The 23,794-nt window shown below is 54.6% G+C and overlaps 1 protein-coding gene and 1 long non-coding RNA gene across 3 annotated transcripts; one reads left to right on the top strand and one right to left on the bottom strand.

Moving 5' to 3' along the window:
- Positions 1-11,129: 11,129 nt before the first annotated feature.
- On the bottom strand, positions 11,130-20,852 carry ISL1 (ISL LIM homeobox 1). The gene is made up of 6 exons (XM_008154807.3): positions 20,789-20,852; positions 19,758-19,947; positions 16,904-17,163; positions 14,808-15,094; positions 13,475-13,642; positions 11,130-11,508 (listed from the first exon to the last, which is right to left on the bottom strand). The coding sequence occupies exons 1-6, from the start codon at positions 20,814-20,816 to the stop codon at positions 11,392-11,394; spliced, it is 1,050 nt and encodes a 349-aa protein (XP_008153029.1). The 5' UTR covers positions 20,817-20,852; the 3' UTR covers positions 11,130-11,391.
- Positions 20,853-21,215: 363 nt separating this feature from the next.
- On the top strand, positions 21,216-22,685 carry LOC129148748 (uncharacterized). 2 transcript variants are annotated; one of them, XR_008555726.1, is made up of 2 exons: positions 21,216-21,478; positions 22,511-22,685. It is a non-coding gene; the product is annotated as an uncharacterized LOC129148748 (long non-coding RNA). The 2 variants fall into 2 exon arrangements; XR_008555727.1 differs by having other exon boundaries at positions 21,216-21,482.
- Positions 22,686-23,794: the final 1,109 nt, after the last annotated feature.

Here is a 23,794-nt window from a genome sequence, read left to right as displayed (position 1 = left end):
CAAATCCTTCTCTTCCCAGCTATAAACAGGTCCCTCCCCTGCCCCAGCCACCATGATCCTGGACTTGCTTTCTCCAGCCTTCAGTCTTTCATCTCATAAGCTTATCTCATTCCAAAAGCCAAGCAATCTTCCCACATTACAGCTGTCACTTTTAATTCCTGGCCTCAAAATGCTGTGGCTGGCCATGCTCACCTGTGTCAATTAGGGCTCATTTGTTGTGGATCTCAGGGCTCATCCTCCTCCCCAGCCTCGCACGGATAAAGGATGAAAAGGTCTCTGAGAGAGTACAGACCCCCACACATTTTACCCACCCCAGGCCCCATTCATGTGTCGGTCTTCCCAGTTTTTTTTTTTTTGAAAGGAGCTTTCCATTTCCAGTCACATCACAACACAATTCTGCTTTTCCTTCAAGGCCACGGATGTAAGTGATTTTCAGATCCGTGTTTAATGATGAAATTGAAAAATCACAAAAGAAAACGGTGGCCTGGCCTTGACTTAAACAGAAACTGTATCTCTAGGGCAGCGATTCTCAACCGGTGTGCCACGGCACCCTGGTGTGCCGAGGGATTTATGAAACATGCAATACCCGACTCTTTCGTCACGGGCGCTGACCTCCTTTCCCTCGATTGTCAAATAAAACAATGACAACAGCCAACACAACAACAGCCGTCCAGTGTGAACGAATCACAACTGTACCTACACTTGCGTCAGTGCCGCAGGATTTTAGTAATTAGTGTATGTGTGCCATGAGATGAAAAGGGTTGACAATCACTCCTCTAGAGCACGAACAGAAGCAATTAAACTCCCCCAGGCAACAGCGTCTCTGCAACCCTTTTGTCAAAGCCCATTTTAAGGCACGCGTTCTGGGGACCTGCGAGGGGGTGTCCCTGAAACCTTTTCGGGAGAGTGGGGTCCGTGAGGCCAAGACTCTTTTCATAAGAATGCTAAGACATTAGTTACCTTTTTCCCTTCAGTCTCTCACAAGTGGACATAGAGTTTTCTAGAATCCACATGGTGTGTGATATTGCCTCAGACCGACGAAGGAAGCAGATGTGAGAATTACACTGTCTCCTAGGAAGCCAAATATTTAAAACTAGAGGCCCGGTGCACAAATTTCGTGCACTCGGGGGGGTGGGGCGGTCCCTCAGCCCAGCCTGCGCCCTCTCGCAGTCCAGGAGCCCTTGGGGGATGTCCAACTGCCCAGGGATGTCCAGGGGGAGCAGGCCTAAGCCATCAGCCAGACATCCTTAGCGCTGCTGCAGAGGCGGGAGAGGCTCCCACCACCACCACTGTGCTTGCCAGCCGTGAGCCTGGCTTCTGGTTGAGCGGCGCTCCCCCTGTGGGAGCGCACTGACCACCAGGGGGCAGCTCCTGCATTGAGTGTCTGCCCCCTGGTGGTCAGTGCGTGTCATAGCAATAGGTCGTTCTGCCGTTCAGTTGATTGGCATATTAGCCTTTTATTATATAGGATATTTGGGAAGAAAAAAAAAATAACCAAAACCCTATGCTGCCCTTCTCACTACATTTTTGTTTTGTAATCTACAGTTGTTTTTCATTAAAAAGCAGTTATGGTGCCCTGGCTGGTTTGGCTCAGTGGATAGAGTGTCGGCCTGTGGACTAAAGAGTCCCGGGTTCAGTTCCAGTCAAGGGCACGTGCTGGGGTTGCAGGCTCCACCCCTGGGAGGGGGCGTGCAGGAGGCAGCCGATCCATGATTCTCTCTCATCATTGATGTTTCTATTTCTCTCTCCCTCTCCCTTCCTCTCTGAAATCCATAAAAATATATATATTTTTTAAAAAGTAGTTATGGAAACATGTAGTATGTTATTTGAACAACTAATAAATATTTCAATGTCCTCATTTTTAATTTATCAAAAGGCAAACACTGATAGATGTGCTGCACATAAACAAAAGCTGTCTGAGACCTTCAGTCATTTCAAGGAGCATAAAGGGTCCTAAAATCCAAACACTGGAGAGTCACTGCTTTAAGAAGATAGCGTACAGCCCTGGCCCATTGCATCAAACACCCCCTCCTGGTTTGATTCCTGGTCAAGGGCTCAGACCTGGGTTGCAGGTTCGATGCCCAGGCCTGGGCAGGGGGTGTGCTGGAGGCAACAAATTGGTGTGTCTCTCTCACATCGATGTTCCTCTCTCTCTCTCTCTCTCTCTTTCTCTCTCTTTTCCACTTTCCCTAAAAATCAGTGGGAAAACTATGCCCAGGTGAGGATTAAGAAATCAAGAAGAAGATAAAGTACAGTTGTGCTTGTTCACTCGCCACCCGCTTTACCGTTCAGCATCGCCCCTCAGTTCCTGGAAGTAAGGAGAGTGACATCACTGGAAATGCCTTTGAAAGTTTCCACTCTCTGATCCCCCGCCTCCTGGCTGAAGTCTTCAGGGACAAAGCGCTGCCTCTTTGATGTTCTGCTCTTTCCAGGAAGGAAAGACAAGGGGACGGAGGGGCGCGCAGAGAAACAGGTGTTGGGTCATTAGGAAAGAGGGCCTGGCCGGCTCTCATACATAACTAATGACTGCAAAGTGCTTTACAGATGCAGCAGTTATGGCTGCGGAAACCACCGCCACACCGCGCCTGCCCCAGGTAACACGCCTCCTTGCCGTATTCCCTATAAAAAAAGATTTAAAATATTCTTCGTCCGGATATGATTCTAGAAGGTTTTAACTCGAATAACCAAAGCAGCATTCATGATGAGCAACTTTCATCGTTTTCACTGTTGGACCCTCACTCAAATCTGTGGCGTTGCAGGTTCCATTCTAAGGCCAGAGCTTTGCCCTAGAGAAAGCTCCACGCCACGGCCCAGGCTGCGCATTACACACGCAAACATTAATCTACACGAAGGAGTTCAGAGTCCACACCGCCAAATGGAAATAAAGCATCGCTCAAATGCCAGTAAATAATTCAGCAGAAATAACTTCCTACATGGCCGGTGGGGAGTGGATACTGGCGTTGGCCCTAGAGCTCACTGGCAGGTAGATAAGCTATCCCATTTGCTTGGCAGGAATATTTCTGAACCATCAGTTAACTAAGCGTTACTCCTAAAATTCTAAAAGGTGGGGGGAAATGATTTCAGGCCCCTTTTTTGTTTTTCCTATAATGTATTTGTTTTTATTTTATTTTTTAATTTTTAAAATATAATTTATTGATTTTTTTTTTTACAGAGAGGAAGGGAGGAGAGGGATAGAGAGTTAGAAACATCAATGAGAGAGAAACATCGATTCAGCTGCCTCCTGCACACCCCCTACTGGAGATGTGCCTGTAACCAAGGTACATGCCCTTGACCGGAATTGAACCTGGGACCCTTCAGTCCGCAGGCTGATGCTCTATCCACTGAGCCAAACCGGTTAGGGCTTTATTTTATTTTTTAATGTATTTTTATTGATTTCAGAGAGGAGGGAAGTGGGAGAGATAGAAACATCAATGATGAGAACCATTGATAGGCTGCCTCCTGCACGCCCCCTACTGGGGATCGAGCCTGTAACCCAGGCAGGTGCCCTTGGTCAGAATTGAACCCAGGACCCTTCAGTCCACAGGCTGATGCTCTATCTACTGAGCCAAACCAGCTAGGTCTAATGTATTTGTTTTTAAAGTCAATTCTTATCCTACCACTTCATATGCTCATTTCCACCTGTGAGACTAATATGTCTTGTGATTGAAATGATTTCTTAGGTCGTTTTCAGCCCTAGCATACTGGCAATAAAAACATAGCTGGGTGAAATATCTCCAAGCCCTGTTTTGCACATGACACATAAGGACACTTTCCATTAACATTAAAGAGACTTAGGAATCTATTGATGGGCTAAGAGAACTAATAGGTGAGTTTTTATCGGTTCAACTTCTGGTGAATAGGTAGAAAGTTGGCCATGCATACAATGCAAGAGTGACTAGTCTTTGAAGTTGTGGACTTCAAGGATACATTGAAGCCTTAAAATATGCAATGAACTTTGATACAGACACAGACGTATACATAGTCATCTCCAAAGGAGTCCTAGATGTTACTTCAGAAAGTAAATGAAGGATCTCAGAACGAACTAAGCATTTCATTCTTTAGGAACGGGCGCTCGTATTTTCCACACTTGACCTTCTTAGACATCAGCACTCATTGTGAGTGAAGGCACGTTACTGTATTTTACAAACAAAGTCACTCGTTTTGTTGTAAGTTAAATATGGAATGTGATTTAGGTTGCTAGGTTATTCTACTTCAAGTGTTTCTTCTTGACAATGGACCTCCCATCATAGAAACTCTTAGGTTACTGATATAAATTTTTAGCAGTTATATCCTGTGAGTTTAAAATGAGACTTTCACTATGTGGCTCATATATACTTTTCCCTTTGTTGCTTAGAATATAGTGTTGCGAAGTATGTATACAGTTTTCAGAAACCTAACTCATTTTTTCCCCTCCTAGTCCTACCCCCCCCAAATCATATATACCTTTTCCTTTGCTAAACTTAGTTTTAAAGTCAACCTCCTACCTATAATTTTTAAAATAAGTAAAAGTTGTTCTAATAAGTCAGTGTTGAAAATGTTAAGACAAAATATGTTTGAGGTAGGTTGGGGGCCATTTTCCTAAGGAGGGAAAAGGGAACTTATTAAAAACTAATTAAGATTGCATTATCACAACAACTGCAGGTAAGAACGTGCACAAACAACAATTGGCCAATCTCTTTACTGGATATTGAACAACCGTGTTTTATTACAGAACTGCTGGGAAGCAAGCAGAACACGTTGAAGAAATATTCATTAAAAAGCTACTGGGAAAAGGGAAAAACCTTCCCAGCCCTTGCAAGTTACTTTATCGTCTTCAGAGGCCGGCCTCGCACTGTCTCCACATACCTGCCGGTTTCCCAAGTTTCAAACAACACCCTGAGTTTGTGACAGGCCCCAATAAACAGCCCTGGCCCCCAGGAGGAACAGGGCTCTTTCCAGGAGAAAGGACGGTTGTGTTCTGGGGCGCGTGTCTTTTCTTTCTTTCTTCAATCTCCTTTCAGAAATCCTTTTCAGAAAGGTGGGTTTGGATTTTGTTTTCTTTGTGTCCGAGCAGAAAAGCGGGCCGTGGCTTTGCGGACTCCCCAAAGCCGGGAGCTGGTGAGTGTGTCCCCACCGCCCTCAGCTCCGGTTCTGGTTCGTTTCCAAGAGGCGGGCTCCCCACTCCACGCTAATGACACACACACGGTTGCTGCTGTTTGCAAACTCGAATCGTGAAGAATGAGAGGTGGCTAGGAACTCTCTCCCCCCCCCCCCCCCCACCCCCTTTTTTTTTATTTTTGAAGCAACAAAACGTGTCCATAGGGAAGGACCAAAATGACAACTTAATTTCACTCAATTAATTTGCAGTACGCGCCCCACATTCCTGGATTGTGCGCCTGCACCCGCGGCTGGGCGGCCCCGCACAGAGGGCCCGGCCAGGCTGCGCCCCGGCCCCTTGGCGCCAGGGGAGGGCGGTGCCAGGCCCCGGGGGGCGGGGGCCGGCGGCAGAACCCGGGGGGCTCCCACGCGAGCCCGCGAAATGCTCTGGAAACACCGATCGCCCCGCTCCGTCTGTGCCCGGCAGCTGGGGACACCCTGTCCGAGAGGGGGGCGCCTCTTTCAGGGTACATTGGGGCACTGAATGTTTTCACCGGTCGCCCCTGAGTCAGAGCCCACGGACCCCGCCGCCCGTTAGAGGCTGCGGCGCACGACTGTCATTTCCAGGCAGCGGGAGGGGACGCGGCCCGTCTGGGACACTCCGCCCGGATCTGCCCCACCGTCCTCCGCCCCCCGCACCTCCGGGCCGGGGCTGCAGGGGGGCCGCGGTGGGGTGTCCGCAGGGTCCCCGCAGGCCCGGCGGGGGGACGCGAGGGAGCTGAGCCGCCGCGCACCGCCCTCCCCGCCCCCCCCCCAGCACCGCCCCCGGGTGTGCGCGCCGCGCGCGGGGGGCGCAGGCCGGGCCCCGGGGCGGCTGGGGGCGCCCCCGGGAGCGGTCCCCGGGCTGTAAAGCCTCAGGTGCTGTGTGTGGTGCCGGCTGCCCCGCCGGGGCCGCAGCGCCTCTCGGCTGATTCCGGGGGCAGATAAGGAGCCGCCGAGCCACCCGCTCTGTCTAGACTCGCGCCCTCCCGGCCCAGCGCCTTGTTTGGATTAGGCCTCAGGTCCGCCCGCCCGATGGGCTCGGGACGGCCCGGCAGCACCCCCTGTCCCCGCCGGCCCTGCTTCACGGACCACGGGGTCAGGGGGCCGGGGAGACCAGGGTCGGGTCCCCCCTTCCTAGCTCCCGCTCCCCAAACCTGAGTGCGTCCAGGCGGCGCCCGCCCGCTGCACACGGGCCCACTGGGCGGCCGGCGGGGGGACGCTGCCCTCAGCCACATCCTCCGGCAGCATCACCTGCAGTGACCGGGCGCCCGGTCAGCAGGCTGGGGAGAGGCTCCACGCTGGACAGGGCTCCCGGGGTCAGTGGGCAGGCCTTTTCCCATTCCCACCTGGCTAACAGCACCCCATCCCCCCCTCCCCACCCACACACACACACACACCGCTCCCTCAAATCTAGGCGTCCCCTTTGGGGGGGGGGGAGTGGTTTTCTTTTCGGGACGCTCGGAAATCATTGCTTCCGCCTTTGCGGAGGGGTCAGCAAGCAGAAAGATCTGCAAAATCGATTTCCAAAAAACAAGAAGAATCCAGTGGTCTGGAGAGCGGCTCCGGGAAGACTGGCTGCTCCAAGGCTCAGAACCTGGCTCTCGGAGCCACAGCTTCAGCGCCGGAGAAATTAAAGGATGTGATGGCAACAAAGCTGCTCCAGCAAACACCCCGCAGCCCCCCCCCCTCCCCTCCCCTCCCCGTCCACCCCCCCCTCCCCTCCCCTCCCCCTCCCTCTGGGCCTGTGAACCAGCGGCTCTGTCTGCACTTCAGAGTCCCGGGGAGGTGTGGAGAGATCCCCCATCAGGCCTCGGGACAGTGTAAGCTGTGAAGTTTATGTTTGCGGCGCCAGGGCTCCAACAGCCATTCAGTGGCTTTGCTCCCTTATCAAGAAAACAACAATCAGGAAGGATCAGTAAACAGAAGGGGCCGCCAGCGCCCTGAAGGAGCTCCCTGCGTTTTCGGTTTAAAAACAGCCACCCCCGCGGTACCCAGTGAACAGTTTTTATTTTCAACGCCTTAACGACGAGGATTCAAGACGTGGGGTCATTTCCAGAAGGAACGCTTTCTAAAAGAAAGGCACAACAATGTCCCCCTCCTCCCTCTCCCCGCCCCCTGAGCCCCCAGAGAAAACGTGGCTTGCCTTGTAGACTGTTGACCAGCGGAGAGGAAGGACGCGGTAAATGAGCAGAACTATTTGGGTTAAATCTCTGCAAAAGCTGTTGACTACAGGAACTTTACAAATAAGAAAAGTCAGCCCTTTCTGCTTAGTTTACTTACAGGAGGGGTGAGGCTAAAGCCCTGACTGGCTGGGTTCCCACCAAAGGTAGCTTTTCTGGTGGTTTGGAGGGAGTTTTAACTTTTTTTTTTTGTTAAAGAAAAGGGAAAAGGCTAAGTAAGTCCACATGGGATTTACAAGACGTTCCGATGAGAATGATTGATCTTATGACTTAAATTTCCAGGTGCTCGGGGAAGGCAGCGTACTTCTAGGAGCCTTCAAAGCACCTTGCCTCTTTGGCTGGATGGGACGGGCCGGAAGAGAGGTCCTTCAGATCCCTTTAACCACCAGGGTACACAGAGGCAGAGCGGCACGAAGTCGCCTTTTAATATCGAATCCCACAAAAGCTGGGAAATGGTTACGTGGGTACACACCCACCCACATAGAATCTCCAGTGATCAGAAATGTTAACTCCATGAAGAAAAGTATCGTCAGGTCTGTAATTCCAGCTGGGAAGGGAATTTTTTTTTCATGGTAAGAAAAGCCAGGTCCACGTGATGCAGAGGAAAGACAGCCGACTGAAACAGGAGGTGACTGCTCCGGAACAATGGGGAGACAGCCCTGTCTGTGAGAGTGCAGAGGCCCCTACGGACCCCCACTCTGAGGGGAGCATCCTGGCCGGGTGGTGTCAGGGGCGTCACGCTGTAGCGGGCAGAAGCAGGAGGACAGGAGTCACCACGTCCAGAAGGGAGAATGCAGCGTCATGAGGGGAGGGAGGAGAAGAGAAGAGCCAACAGGAGGAATTCCAGGAGGAGAGAGGGTCCCCCGAGGGGTGCAGGGGAAAGGGAGGGTGCACAGGGGAGGGTTTGCAAACAAGGAGACATTTCAGCTGCGCATGCCGAGGAGCGGGGCGGGAACGCACCTTCCCACGAATAATACAAGAACCGGAAAGCGATCAACCCGGCCGCCCATCCTCCACCATCAGGCAGCAAATGTCTTGAATCCAGCAAGTGAAACCGAACCATTCGCCCCTCCCCTCCCAAATGACTGCACTGCGGTTCAAGCTGTGGACTTCAGGACACACTGACATCTGTATCTGTGCAACATCCCCCCAACCCCGTCCTAATCTTAGAAATAAATGTCAGGATGATGAAGCATCGCAAAGATGTGTCCTCCCGTGACATTCAAACCCTAAATAAAGTTTTTGTTTTTGTGTGTGTGTGTTTGTGTTTTCCATGTCCAGGTCCTAAGTGGTCTCAATAGTCTAGCAGAGGCTAAGGTGGGGGGGGGGGGAGGGCTTAAGGACCAGGACTCCCCCGATCAGCAACGGTGCCGTCGCGGTGACACCAGCAGGCACGCTGGACCTGCTACCCTTCCAGTTAGTTATCCTTCATCTGTCCCAGGTGTGATGGTGAGGAAAACGGAAAAGGCAGACAAATAGAGATTGTGAGCAGGAAGCTAACAGAGTCAGGTCCCCTGCAAGAAACAGGCAAGGGAGAAAAGAAAAGGCAAATAAAAAAGGAAAGGGGGGCGGGCTTTCCCCAGAGAAAATCTGTGTGAGATAAGACACGACTCCTGTTTTTCTCAACAGACGACAAGCCATTATTACCCCGGGCCAAATTATTACCCCTCGGTCAAGAATTAGACGCAACAAAGCCAGCCGGGGGCAGGTCTCAGGCGCTGCCACACTGTCAATGCAAAGTTTGTTTTCCCCCAGCCCCACCCGGGGCTGTAATTAACCCTTTCCGTGGACCAGGCCAAACAAAAGCCTAATTGAGCCTGTTTCCCCAACTTGCGAAGGTTTGGGAAGGGGCACAGCACAGCGATCTGAGAGCCGGGAGCCCCCGGCTGGCCTCCGCCCTGCTCCCTGGCAGGGGTCCCCAGGGCGGGCACCAGGCACAGACACAGGGTTAGGGTTCCCTAGCTTTCGTAGGTATTTATTAGGTATTACGGGTTGTCAGATATTTAAAACGCGACAGGACACTCCCGAGAACAAATGAATCCAGCTTCTAAAGAGTCAAAGTACCATGGGGGAGGGGCACGAGGTGGAGCCCCAAACCCTAACTCTACGCCCCAAAAGGGAGGAAGCAGCAGCAGGGAGAAACCGGGTTCTGGACGGGCCGCCGCCCTGTCCCTGGGCGCTGGCTCTCACACAGGGGCTACTGCTCGGGGGCCGGGGGACACGCTTGAGAGAGAGGGAAGTCCTTGGGCCTCGCCCAGTGCCAGACGGGCCCCCATCCCCGAAAAGGCGGTTCCCCACCTGGGCCTCCCCTGTGCGCCCCGACCCAGCCAGCCACCCCTCCAAGGGTTTTGGAATGGGCATTGCAGGAGCAGTAGGGTGGGCTGGGGGGCTTAGGGAACAAGCTGGGGCCGGGTGGGGGGGGGAGGCAAGGAGACACCCGGCCTGGGAACACTCTCCTCTCTCCGCCTGCTCCTCCCGGTCAGGACGGCAGCACCTCCCGGGCTGCCCGCCCGCTGGTAAGGCGTGGTCCGGCCCCGCTGGCTGCGCAGAAAGCCCCTCTGGGAGCAAGAGCTCATCCTTGAAATAGGGGTCCCTTCCACGGGCCTACGCAGGAGGCTTGGGGTGAAAGAAAGCAGGTAGTCTAAGAAAATAAAGCTGGGCCCTCCTCTTCCTATGTGGGTGCGATGGAGGGGGGCAGGGCAAGAAAAGAGACAGGAGGGAGGAGAGGTGGGGGGGGGGGGGGGGGGCAGGAGGACAGCATCTGATTTTCCAAAACCAGCCGCACTGCTACAGCGGGAGCTGCAGGCTTCGGGCCCCGCAGCCCTCAGCCCGCAGCCCGCATTCGCAGCCCTGCCTTCCCTGCTGGAGGGGGGGGGACCTGGGGGCCTGGGGGCCTGGGCGGCTGCCCCGAGCAGCAGCACTCCTCGCTTGTAAACAGAAAAGAGGGACGGGCCGTCGCGTTCATTTATTTATCTATGCCAAACGTTTATTAGTGAAATAGTCCTGAAGATACCATCCTACATATGGCGCTTTGATTTTCACATATTTAAGGAAAAAAAAATGACAAAACACAGAGAAGTCGACATATAATTCAAAGACCACGGTACAACCTTTGTCTTTTTTTTTACTTCAGCAAACAAAAAATAATGTCAAATGACATGAAAAGTGGCAAGTCTTCCGACAATAAATAATAAATTACTTTATAATTTTTTTTGCAATGCAAGAGCAAACAAAAAAAAGTTTCCTTTTTCTTTTCCTCTTTATTTCCAGAGAGAGAGAGAAAGAGAGAGAGAGAGAGGGAGGGAGAGAGAGAGAGAGAGAGAAACAGTCATTTTAACCGATAACTATACACATCTTTGGGGGGAAAGTCCTTGGACAGACAGGAGAGGCAAACACAATCCCGAGACTTGTGGCAAAATAGAGGTAACCTTGTTGCAATGCTTTATAAGTCGGTTTTTAAATCTGAATTCAAAAACCTTTAAAGTCGCTTCAGACTTCTTGATAGAGGATGGATCTCAAAAAAAGAGGAGGCGGGGGAGAAGGGGCCGGAGGGAAAAGGGGACATGCTAAGAAACCCAGGCTTTCAATTAACCCCTTGTCAAGTCGGCTGGAAACCCCGCGGCCAGCGCCACCTCCTGAAAGGGCCTTTGAGCTGCTCCTGCCCCGGCGGCCGCACAGAACAGCACCGTTCAGACGGGGCGCACGGAGCGCCCTGCGTCTGCTGCTCTCTGATGGGCAGTGAAATGAAAGCGCTTTTTTTTTTTTTTTTGAGATCCTTGAATATAAATCCTCTACGTTTTAAAAACGTCTTTTTTTTTTCTCAGTCCTCCTAAGGTCATTGGATAGCGCGTGTTGGGTTGGGGTTTTGCTCTGTTGTTGGTTTTCGTTCTAGTAAAATCCCATGATTGTCTTCACAGTGTTGCTACCATATTACCTTGTCATTAAAACAGACTTCGTGCATTTCATGGAGCATTCATTTTCTCAATTCAGTTTCCACGGACGGGGGCGTTAAATACTTTTGGTTCGGAGTTCAACGGGATCGGCTCCCACCGTCTCCAACAGGGTTGGGGGAACGCATCTGCGCGAATGTTCCTCAGGCCTCGATGGGGCTGGCCACCATGCTGTTGGGGGTGTCCGGGAGCTGCGAGGACATCGAGGCCACTTCGCTGCCGGTGGAGTTGGAGCCCGGCCCTCCCTCGGAGAAGTTGACCTGCGTGGAAGGTTGAGAGGTGAATGAAGGAGGCGCTGGCCGTGTGCATGCAGGAGGATCAACCAAGTGGTCTATGTGGGTGCCTACAGGTACCGGTGCGTGTAGACGGACATGCACAGAGAGCCATCCGGATACAGGACTCCATTTCGACAGTTAAAGCAAGCCTCCCGGGAAAAGGACTGGAGGAGAAATCCTCTCCATTTCCCATCTTCCAAGAGACCCGTCAGAGCGGAACCTGAATCCCCAACATTACGTTGCGTTCAATTATTTAAGAACAAACGTGTTTGCCCCCGTAAGATGGCATCGCGGCTGTCCCACGCACGCTCCAGATAAAATCACCCCTCGTTGCCCTGGGAGCAGGCGAATTCTGCCTGCAGGCATCAGAGCCTCTCCTTGAGGAGGAAAATCCATCACAAGCTCTGACCACTCAGCTCCTGTGACCGGCCATTCCCGGGGCTCCGAGGAAGAGGGTGGCCGCCTCCGCGGGCTCGCAGCCTGGGCGTCCTTCCTTGCTGGCCCTGCAGCCCGTGGGCCTTCTGTCTCAGCTCCCTCTCTTCCAGCCTGGCTCTTCCTTTCCAGAGGAGGCCCAGAGATTATAACGTCGTGGCATTATAAATATGGGGTTCCTTTGGGGCCCAGAAAGTACTGTTGCTGTTGCTGTTGCAAAGCTCCTTCTCTGCCCGGCCCCCACCCACGCCTCCTGCCAGGATTCCTACTTCTGCTCACATCCTTCACCTGCACCCTCCCCCACCTGCCCTCTAGGGTCCAGGTTTGGCCCAAATAACTCCCGAGATTAACCTGACTTTAAAATAAGTGACGGTTCCTCATTCCAGAGTCTACCTTCCTAGCCACGCCGTCCAGCTTTCCCACTGGGAGGTCAAAGGACTCCTGGGATCTTCCTAGACAGCCGACTTACAGACAGAAACCTGGGCCAAGACTTGATAACCACTGACTCTGGAGGAAGGCGATGCCCTCCAGGTAGATGTGAGGGTAAAAAGCTAACCTCAATTAAACTGTCATTTCCAAGAAAGGAACAAGCTTTTAGGACAGATCTTATGTCATACAAGATTCTCTAGGGCTGTTTACTATTTAAGCAAAAAAAAAAAAATCTTATGTGTACATATATCACAAAGGCCGTATATTTAATGATCTTCTTTATCTTGACCCTTAAGCCTTTTGTAGGTGAAAGGTGAGTTCCTTTTCTCTTTTCTGGATGTGTAAAGCATACTAAGAGATTTTCACATAGTATCTGATGGGCAGAACTCATGTTCCTTTTGCTAAATACACGTTCAACAGTATGTCATTAAGTGTGGAATTTGAACTCCTATACTTAAAAATGTTTCCACCGTCCTACATTTTACATGAAGGCAGTCCCAGAAAGAGCTATAGTAACACACAGTATCAGTCATATCTTTGAATAACTGGACTCTTTCTTGATGTATTTGAACCCGCACCCAGACAGATGCCTGCTGCCCACTGGTTAGGACACTGATTATGCATGTCAACATTACTAAAATCGCTTTGATTTAGGCCTTTAAACACCCATTCTCCACGAGCTGAGGCGGGAGGAAATATACTAATTGCTGATTAAAATGTCAAGGTGCTCTCTAAAGTCCCTCCTCACTCCGGAGTCGGAGAGGTATGCTTTTGCAACCCCGTCGCCTTCCCACGCATGTCTATTTAGTCAGCACCTTGAAGTCAATCCATCAAAGCAGGACTGACAGACAATGCAACCTGGATGGTCAAATGACGAGCTCTCACAGAAAAGGCTCACGGGAGGTTTGTTTTTCTTGCAAGCCTGCTCCTCCTCTTCCCCACACCACCCTCATCTCTGCCCAACCCTGGGCCCTGGGAGGCCCCCGCGCCCCCCCACCCCCACCCCTGGGATCTTTCATTTCGCGCCGGTTACGCCAGAACCTCCTTGCTGGTGGAGATCGCCCCGTGCTCTCGGGGAGCTGACACTCACCAGTTGCTGAAAAGCAGGCTGATCTATGTCACTCTGCAAGGCGAAGTCGCTCAGTACTTTCCACGGGGGCTGGTAGCTCTGCACCTCCACCGGGTTGGCCTGCAAGCCACCATCGTGCCTCTCGGGACTGGCGGCCACCATGGGGGTTCCTGTCATCCCCTGGATGTTCTGTGAATGAAGCCCCCACCCAATCCCAGCATGTTAATGAGCAAACGCCCTCCCTCCATTGTCTGCTCGGCTGAACAAATACACCCAGGCATTATCTTATCTCTCTTGTGGCCTTTATTGATTCCCTTAATCGGCCGCACCCATGGATAGCAGCAGGGGTTCCGTGTGGTTTCCCTGTGTTTTGTTTCTCTGCTTCTGTGGGCTGGACTAGTAGGTCTGCTTGGACCTCATTAAACCCAATTCTCCTGTAATTTCCTTCGTTCCCTCACTCTCACGGCGGCGGATCCCAGTTCCCAGCCAGCCATCCCGGGCCACAGGCTGGAGGCAGGCGAGGCCTCCCTCCGGCGGGAGACAGGGTGGCCCCCTGGGCCGTTTCACCGAGCTTTTCGGTTAGGTTTGCTCCCAGCGGCTCTCCCTGCAGGGCCACCCCCACCCTCCAGCCCCTGGGCCTGGCGGCTATTGTACTATTAGCTTAGAAAGTGCCCTGGCCCAGGCTGGGCCGGCCTGCCAAGTTTAATGACAGCGGGTTTTATGGCATTTAAAAATAGGGCCAAAGCAGTAAAAAGCAAAAGAGAAAAAAAAAAGGAACTCTTGAGGTTCTTTTCACCAGAAGGCCCGTAGGTGGGAGCTGCTGTGACCAGGGAGGGGGGGGGGGGGGCAGTGCCAGGGCCTGACACCTCTGCAGCCTGGGCTTGACCTTGAGCAGAGGGTGCCCTGTCTTTGCGAGTCACCTTGGGGGACCTCGCAGGCCTCAAGGTGCTGCAGAAGGCCTAGCCGGTGTGGGGCAGGGGGCTCAGGGGGGTCTCCACGGTAAACCCCCCCATACCCTGGATTTCATAGAAAGCCAAGCCTTGTCCCTCCCTCCTCTCAGGGCACCCAGAGCTGAGGACCTGTCAAACCCAGAGCCAGGCCCTGCCGCCTCCTGCCTGCTGGGAGGGGGGTCGCTGTGTGGATGGGAACGAGGTTGAGGGGCATGAGCCCACCCGTGAAGGCTGGGGTGGTGGGCTGCCCCTCCCACCCGTCCCCCACCCTAATCAGGCTGGCCCTGGGGTGCGGGGCCGCCTGCTCCCAGCAGGATGGACACCGAGGCCAGCCCGCCCGCCTGGGCAGCCCGCAGGCCCCCGGCGCCCTCGCCCTCCCCCTCCCGCCCGCCCAGCGCGCTCACCGTCTTGTCGTTGGGCTGCTGCTGCTGCAGCTGCTTCATCATGATGCTGCGCTTCTTGTCCTTGCAGCGCTTGTTCTGGAACCAGACCCGGATCACGCGGGGGCTCAGGCCCGTCATCTCCACGAGCTGCTCCTTCATGAGCGCGTCGGGCCGCGGGTTGGCGGCGTAGCAGGTCCGCAGGGTGTGCAGCTGCTTCTCGTTCAGCACCGTCCGCACGCGGGTCGTCTTCTCCGGCTGCTTGTGCACGTGGGGCCGCAGGGCCGGCTGCCGCGCGGAGATGGGCTCGGCTGCGGGGCGAGGGGCGCCGTGAGCGCGGGCCGGGGGCCGGGGGCCGGGGGCCGGGGGCCGCCCGCCGCCCAGAGCCGGGCAGCCCAGGCGGAACCAAACCTCGCCCTCTAATCTGTGGTGGACACTGAGCCACCTGCGCCCCGGCTGCCCTGTCCCTGCTCTGTCCACGCCGAGGGACAAGGGGCGCGCGTCCCAGAGCCTGGCCCCTGCTCACAGCCCGGGCGGCACCCTTCGGCGTCCTTTCTCCTCCCTCCTGGCCTCCCCTAGCACCCAGCGCGGGGCCCAGGGGACACCCAGCACCTCCACCTCTGGACGCGAGGGCGAAGGTCACAGAGGGCTCCGGGGAAGCTGACACAGAGCACGCAAGGGCGGCCAGAGGCCCTGCCAGCCAGGGTGCCTGCAACCCAGGGCAGTCCTGCCCGAAAGCCTCGGACTTCCAGCCGGAGGGGCCGCTCCTGCCCAGGGGCTCAGAAACGGGGCATTTTGGCCGGCTCTCCAGTCCTTGGTCTTCCCTCGCCCTCCTCTACCTGGGTGTCTCCGAAGTGGGCCGAGCCCCGGCAAAGGAAAACTGAAACCCTGCTGGGCGCCGGGCCCCAGAGAAGGAAGGACAGCTGGGAGGTGCGGGCTCCTGACTCTGCCCCCACACCCTGGCCCCTGGGTGCCCCCCCACGCGCAGGGCACAGGTAGCCCCGAGCAGAAGCCGCCACCCTCCGGCTCTGTCCCCGGGCCAGCAGGTCGCACATGCCCTGCAGAGCTCTCCCAGCTGCCAGGCGCGGAGGGCTGAGCTGCTGCTTTCTCAGCCAGGGTTTAGAGGGAATCGATACTTCAAAACTGCACCGGGCAGAGCTGTTCCTGACCGGAAGGCAGGCTGGGAAACAGTGTCTGCCTTTGAACCCCCTCCCCCCTCCCTCCACCCGCCGGGGGCCAGGCGACCTGGCTGTTTCTCCTCTCCTTCCTGGGAAAGGGCTCCCCGACCTGCAGGGTACAAATCCCACACCTTCCAGGACCCCCTAGGGGTCAGGTCAACACCTACGGGGTCAAAGCAGTGTTACCGCCACCGGCCCCAAGATGAAATTCCCACCAAATCACTTGGCAAGGCCCGGTTTAAAGAGGCAGGCCCCCTTTAAAAGGCAATTACTGCAGATTAGCTTGTTGACAGTTTTAAATTACAGCTCTGCGCAAGGGCCTGCCGTTACCAAGACTATCTTTTCATGTGCATTTCCCCACAAAAGGCTAAAAATACACTTTTTAAAAGGCTTTGGAGTGTGGGGCAGAAGAGGGCTTTGCGAAGCGAAGCGACTTCAGGCCCCCAAAACCTCCTTGGCTGGGTTCGGGGAGGAAGCTGGGCGGCCCGGGGCTCCGCCCCTTCATTAGGCGGCGGCGGGCGGAGGACCTGGCGGGAGCCGCGGCCCGGGTTCAGGAAGCCGCGGCTGCAAGGCCAAGGTGAACCGAGCCGCTGTCTGTCTGGGCGTGTGTCTACCTGTGTGCACAGGGTGTACATTCACGTGTCCCCACGTCGGGAGCCGCAGGCCCGCAGGCGTGCTGGCGGCGGCAGAAGGGACAATGGGGCGCAGGGAACCTGGCTGCCCCCGAGCCACGCGGCGCACCGTGCGCTCCCGCACTCGGGTGCCCCGCGCGCGGGCCGCCGCCGCCCCAGCGACCGGCCCGAGGCTCCCGGGGTCGCTCGCGGCCGCCGCCGGGGCGCGGGCCGGGGTGGCGGCCTGGCCCCGCGCCTGCCTCCCCGCCGGCCTCCTCGGGCCCCGGCGGGCGGCCTCCTCCGGGAGGGAGGGAGGGGGGGCCGGGCGTACCTGCCATCTGCAGCGGGCGCGCCGGGTGCAGGGGGCTGAGCGGGTCGCCGGCGCCCAGGCTGGCCCGCTCCACCACGTCGTGGTCCGCGCGGCAGAAGAGCCCGTCCTCGCGCAGCGCGAACTCGTCGCCGGGGATGAGCTGGCGGCTGCAGGCCACGCAGCGGAAGCACTCGATGTGGTACACCTTGGCGCGGGCGCGCATCACGAAGTCGTTCTTGCTGAAGCCGATGCTGCACTTGGCGCATTTGATCCCGTACAACCTGGGCGGGCCGGGCCGGGGCAAGCACAGGACAGCGGTCACTTGGGCGGACCCTGTCCCGCCGGAGACCCACGCTACGGGCCCCAAGGCCCTGCGCCCCGAAACCGGCATGCACAGGCCCCCTGGGGTCGGGAGAACAGGCGCGATTCGGTCTCGCTCCCTCTCCCTTTCTTTCTCTTTCTCTCTTCCCCTCGGCCTCCTTCCGAACCCCTCTCTGGCCTCCGTCGCCCCTCGCAGCTCGCCCGGTCCACACCAGGACAAACGCCTCCTGCTGAAGCCTGGGCCGCGGCCCCGGCCAGCAGTCACAAGTGGGTGCCCCCTGGCCCACACGTTCTAGAAGTGGCTCAAAGCCTGCAACCAGAAGGCCTCCTCCATCCAACAGGGACAGAGCCTGGCGCGCCACTCGGCCTGCACACACACTCCCCAATGCACAAGCAAAACGACAAAATGAAACCGGGGTGTGCAGATCCGCCCGCACGAGTCCGCGGCGACCTGACCGGAACTGGAGGTTCCCCGCGGGCAACAATGGAACAAAGTTTCCCCGCGGGAAGTCGCCCCTCCATTCCTGTTGTCTAACCCGCGGCGGCCCTGGCCCCGGTGCAGGGGCCGAAGCATCTACCTCTAGTTCAGGTTGCGGGGAGCCGGGCCTCTTCCCAGCTGCGGGCCTTCCCTCCGGAGGTCCCTTCTGGGCGGCGGGGGCCTGGGCCCTGGGCCTGCATCAGCGGCCACAGAAGCGGGCATTGCTGCGGAAAGATCCGCAGAAAGCGGGGCGGGGGCACCTCACTGCCCCAAGGGGAGAAGGCACTGGGAAACCTAAAGGGCCTTCTGTTCTGCTTTCACAGCTACAGGATCTCCACGGGAGGAACACGCGCGCGCGCACACACACACACACGCGCGCACACACACACACACACACACACACACGCACGCCCAGGGGTTGAGAGAGAGCATGGAGAGGAAGAGGGAAAAGCGATGGGTTCCCTCTACAACGTGTCTCCAGAGCTAGGCACTTGCAGGTCGGTATGCGAGCGAGCACAACACTCTCCCCACGGGGCACAGACCCTGCTCCCCGAGGTGCGCAGTGAGCGCTCCCTCGCCAGAATGGCCAGTTCACACACCGGCCCGGTAAACAATGGGAAAAGGGCTCATTTGTCAGGGGTTAGAAGGTAGATTCCAAAGTTTGCCTCCCTCCGCCTACTCTGTGTGAGATCTCCCGTTTCATAGGATGAGGGCTTTACCTTGCTGGTGACCAAACAATTTGGAAAACCCCTCCCCCTTCGTGGGTTCCCCGATTCCCCACTTCCTCCCACTCACCCCCCACCTCCCTCAAAGTCTTCATAACTTCTCTTTGCACTGCTCAGTTGGATCTATCAAGATTCTACTCACCACTTCATGCTTTGAAAATAATTTTAAAAAAATCCTGGATACTAAGCGAGCGGGAAAAAATTTAAGTGCATACTTAAATTTTGACTAAACTTTAAATAAGTTCTCAGCTCCAGAAACGGCAGGACTTACAAAAAGCTAATTTTTTTTTGTTAATAGCCACTAGAGAATTTTAAAAATATATAATTTTGATATTTTTAACATAATAGCAAAGGTTATTATCTCTCCTGTTTGTTATTGAAACAATAAAATTTTCTTTAGACATTCGACTGGCTTCCTAAGACAGGAAATGAAGTTTCTCACACATATATACCCAGGTCAGAAGAAAGTATGAGATTAGCAAAGCATGAAGTTTAGACGCAGAATAAACTGAAAGAAAAAAAGAAAACTCAGAAAGTCCCTTATGTGGTTTTTAGTCTTGTCAGAATGGGCAATGGGCTCATTTTATCAGTTACCAGATTTTAGTGTGAGAAGGGAAGCTGTTCAATTATCTAAATATACCAATTGTTCCTAGACAGATGATGGGCAATTTGATCTGCTCTGTCTAATTCATCAGCTCAGATAAGATAAGAAAGAAAAGACAGTCAGATGTCACCAAAGGGTTAATATTTAAAAAGATTAAATTTCCGGTCTTTTTGCAGGAAATATTTGGGTTGGTTTTTAGATTTTCAAGGTAGAAGCTCTTAGCCTGAAAGTAAAAGGCTATTTGCTGTTTCAAAATGCATGTTTAGGTCAAACTTTTATTTTGCCCATGACACTGACATCTCCAAAGACTTTGTAAGTTACTAATAAAACCCTGAACTAAAACATACAGAAAAGAAAAATACTGCACGATACAATAAAAAAACAATCTTTTTAAAATTTAGAAAACCCCAATTTATCCCTCTACGCATTTTTTGTTTGTTTTTGGAAGAGGGAGGGTGAAAAAGAAAAATACTTTGAGCGCCATAAATTCCAAGAGCAATTAAACAAGCTTCAATAACACACAACTTATGGAAACCACTGTCAAATTTTGCGGGGGGTTTTCCGCTAAAAAGTAAGATGAAGAGCTTGGTTTCATTTATGCAATGCACGTTCTGGGTAACTTTTGCACGCCAGACCCCACTCAGGCAAACTACGAAAACAGGCAAAGTCACGCCAAATAATAAATAAGGCTCGGGGAGAGACAGGGACATCTCACAAAATGAAGGAAGCGGGAGAGACGTGGCATACCTGATATAGTCTCTCTTACAGTAGGTTTTCCCATCTCTAACAAAGCACGTACAGCTCTCATCCAAATACTGATTACACTCCGCGCATTTCAAACACGCCGCATGCCATTCCAAATCCGGAGAAACCCGCAGGATATACTGATCGTGAATTTGATTGCCGCAACCAACACATAGGGAAATCAGGCGTTTTTCTGAAATGAAAATAAATACATGATTGACTAACCGTTTGCTTCCTACAGAGATAAACACACTTTTAGGATCGTTCTCTCGGAGGGCGTACTCTGCGAGATTTCCTCCTCCCACCCCTCTTTCTTTCTTTCTCTTTAAAGAGTATTGCACTTCGGAATGGTAATTGAAGCGTGCCATCAAAACCCTGACTCATTTCTCAAAAGGAGGTGGAATATATGTAAAATGCAGATCTGAACAGTCCACATTTGTGAGCCCAGCACACAATCAAACCCGTTCATTTTGGATTTCTTTCTCTCCCCTCCTCCCTCTTTGCCCTAACCACCGTGCACGGTTGTGAGTAAGTCAAGTCAAAGAAAAGGTTTGACTGGAAGCGTTCAGGGATCGCAGGGATGCCTGTGTCTTCCGCGCAGCGCGCTCTGGAACAGTCCCCGGGGCTGGATCTCGTTAGCCGGAGCGCACAGCAATGCAGTTGTCACTCGTTCTCTTTTGCAAGTCTAATGCTACCTCACCTCGCCGGGGACCGTGCGTGCAGGCGGACCTTTGCAACAGAATAACCTTCTCGGAGAGCTCAGGGTTCCCGGGGAGGGAGCCACCACTTAGCGCCAGAAGGCCGGGGCTTCGGAGGGCGCCCGGGCGACCTCAAACCCAAGGTGTGATCCCCTTTCCCGAAGATCAGAACCGACAGCAAAGCAGGCAGGCGTGGCGGCCAGGAGCCAAAGCCACCGTCTCCGTGCGTCTCTCCAGGCAATCACTCCAACTCCGAGGAGCCCCCCGGCACCCGTGCCAGAGAGACCCCCGCACAGACCAGCACACCGAGCCCCACAAGGTAAAAGAGCCTCTTACTTTTTGGTGGATCGCCCATGTCTCCCATATCGGTAAGAGGGAGTAGTGTCCACAGTGCAATGGTGGGTGCACAGTTGGTGCACAGCCCACGGAGAGGATGCTGGAGCTGTGGGCCGGGGGGGGGACCGTGGCCCGGGGGCTGCCCGGCCGCCGCGCCCTCGCCGATCGGGGAGTCCAATCGGAGGCGGCGGAGCAGGCGGAGCGGAGGCGCTGCGGCGGCGGCGGACTCGGCGCGGCTCGGGCACTCTCTTCCTTATCTCTTACTCAAACTTCTCTGCTCCAACTCAGCCCCATCGCCATTGGTCTGACGCAGCGCGCGGGGACGTCAGGCGAGCGCCGCGCCCATTGGCTGCGGGGCGCGCGGCGCAGCTGTTCTGATTATCATATTTCAGCCCCGCCGCGGCCGTGCGCCACTGACCGCGCGGCGCGCCCGCGGGACGGGCTTGGGGCTCCCCGGCCCCCCGCGCTGGGGCCGCCGCTCTCCCCCGGCGCTCGCCGCCCGGCCGATCGGGCCTCGGCCTCCCTCTCCGGCTGCCGCTCCTCCTCCCGTCCCCTCCCTCGCTCCTTCCCGGCCGCGCCGCCGGTGCCCTCGCCGCCGGTCGCGCCGCTCCTCCGCCCAGCGCTCCTGGGGTGCCCGCCGGCCGTGTTGCGCGCCGGGCTCACTTTTCTACCGCCGTGGGCGAGTGGCTGGTGGGTAGGTCTTCCCGAGGATGAGGTCCCCCTCTCCCCCCGCCCCGGGTTCTAGCAGACGGGCCACTTGGAACAGCCGGTTTGGCTGGGTTCGATCTCGCACTGGGGCGCACAGCTCCGGGCCTGGCCGCGCTTGGCTGCCCGGGAGGGTGAGTTCCCCAAATGGCCCCGCCTGGCCCGCTAGGAGCTGAGTCGGGGAAGAAGGACCGGGCATGGGATGAACGCACCCAGAGGAAGTGTTCGCTACTGCTCCCCCGGGACCCCGTTCCCTCCGACCCCAGATCTCCCAAAACGCGGGGTGGAGGGGAAGGGGCGCTCGGTCGGGCCTTAGCGGAGAATCTGGTTGGAGGCGCGCAGGTAAAACCCAGTTGGCTCCGCGAACTCCTCTCTCTCCTCGCGACCCGCGACGTCTGCTTTGCCAGTTTTACCCTGGAATTAGGAAGCTAACAGGGGCCCCCAACGGAACGGCCTTCCAGTAGTTTCGAGTTTGTACCGAGGTTAAGTCCTGCCCGGTTTCCCTCTCTGCTGGTCTCCTGCCCTTTGTCTTTGAGCAAACGTGTACAGTTAGCTGGTGGCGTTTCGGTAATTATAAAGACAAATTTCCATGTCTCTCTAGAGAGTTCTAAAATGCATTAGTCTAAGGGCGTGAACAGGGAGGGGTGTAAGATAAAACAGTGAAATGGGGATTTCACTTAACCGGGCGTGTATCTGCGATCATTTTCTCTCTGAAAACAACCTGGAGAGGGATGAATGCCGGCTGCAGCTCGCCCGTAACCCTTTCCAGTAAATTCTTGCTATGTTCCTGGCATCTTTCCGTCTCCCTAAGACAAAGTTTAGGGGGGGTGGGGGGGAGACGAGGGACCCCCACACTTCCCCCTAAAGCTTCTAAATCGTGATTCCTTATCTAACGTGGCGGCCAGGTTTATCTGAGAAGGCCCACAAGCTCAGGCCGCAGTGGGAGAGGGTAATTTCGGTGTCTCCTTGGAACAAGGCCGGCGGTTAGGAAACTCCTTCCTTTGTATCTTTCCCCAGATCGCACCCTTGATAAGAGCGGGGAGCCGCCAGCCGGCCTCGGTGGCTGGGTTTTGCCTGAAACTCAGGAGAAGCCAAGATGCCTGAGTGAGTGTCCGCCTGGCCCCGCGGAGGCTTTATGGAGAACATGCATTTGTGGTGTTTTCTTTTCTCTCAAGGAGGATCTCTCACTGGATCTCGTCCCTTTTATTTTTATTGTAAGTTCTGTGTGTGTGTGTGTGTGTGTGTGTGTGTGTGTGAGTGTGAGAGAGAGAGAGAGGGAGAGAGAGAGAGAGAGAGAGAGAAATCGAAAGTCGGATGCACAAATTGGTTGGCCAGTTTACCAGGTTTTTGGTTTTGGTTTTTGGTGATAGTTTCTAGTCTCTGCGGTTACATGCATGGAGCCCTTTGTCAGCTGCTTTTGCAAAACTGCCGCTGGCTTCCCAGGACACGAGCACGTTTCTCGGGGCAGATTAACCAAGTTGACTCCAGTAAAATAAAAGAGATGCCAGTGTAACCCCGGAGAGTAAACAGGATTCTAACCGATCACATGCCCTCCTGCCACTTGTATACCATGGAATCAAACCACGGAAGCTGCCAGAAGCCCGAGGTTTCCTATTTGAAATTCACAAAGCGCCCTCCTTCACACCAGCTACACACTCAGTGTGGCATTGTAACCCCCTAAACGAATGAGCTGTTCCAAAGAATATTGTGCCGGCGGCGATAGCAGTTCCACACAGAGAAGCTGGCGTGTCCCGCGGAGGGGAACCGCTAGTGATGGGCAGTGTCATACTAACGGGGAGGACAGTGTGTTTTGCTTGCGTCAGCCCACGGGTGCTGTAAACAAGTATCGCTAACAAGCTCCTAGGCCCGTGGATGTGAAGATTAAGCAGACGCTGCCCGCTGCCCGTGTCTAAGGGGACGGTGTGAGGGAACCCGGTGGTTACATTGTTTCGCTCTGGAGTGGTGTCTGTTGCTAACACAGTTGGTATCAGAATCCCAGTTTGGATACAGGTATTAATTGTTTCCCGTCGCCTGGAAGTTCCAGTAGAATCACAGATTATTCCCATTTCCTTCGCTGATGTGTGCATTTAATGCATTAGATGTATCTGTTAAAAAAAATTTGTACTATATTTATAGAATATATCAAACAGTGATTAGCAGTATTTCCCCCAGTATTTGGTCATAGGAGCGACCTCTTGTGTTCAAAGGGGGGATTAGACCCTCTCTTGTCAAAAAAAAAGGGAGGCATTTTGACCTTTGAATATTCCTTGGGTTCAAAAATACATCCTTTAAAACAGCAGT

This window comes from Eptesicus fuscus, chromosome 4 (genome assembly GCF_027574615.1).
Source record: "Eptesicus fuscus isolate TK198812 chromosome 4, DD_ASM_mEF_20220401, whole genome shotgun sequence".
NCBI classification, from domain to species: Eukaryota; Metazoa; Chordata; class Mammalia; order Chiroptera; family Vespertilionidae; genus Eptesicus; species Eptesicus fuscus.
This window is presented reverse-complemented; position numbering and strand designations above follow the sequence as displayed.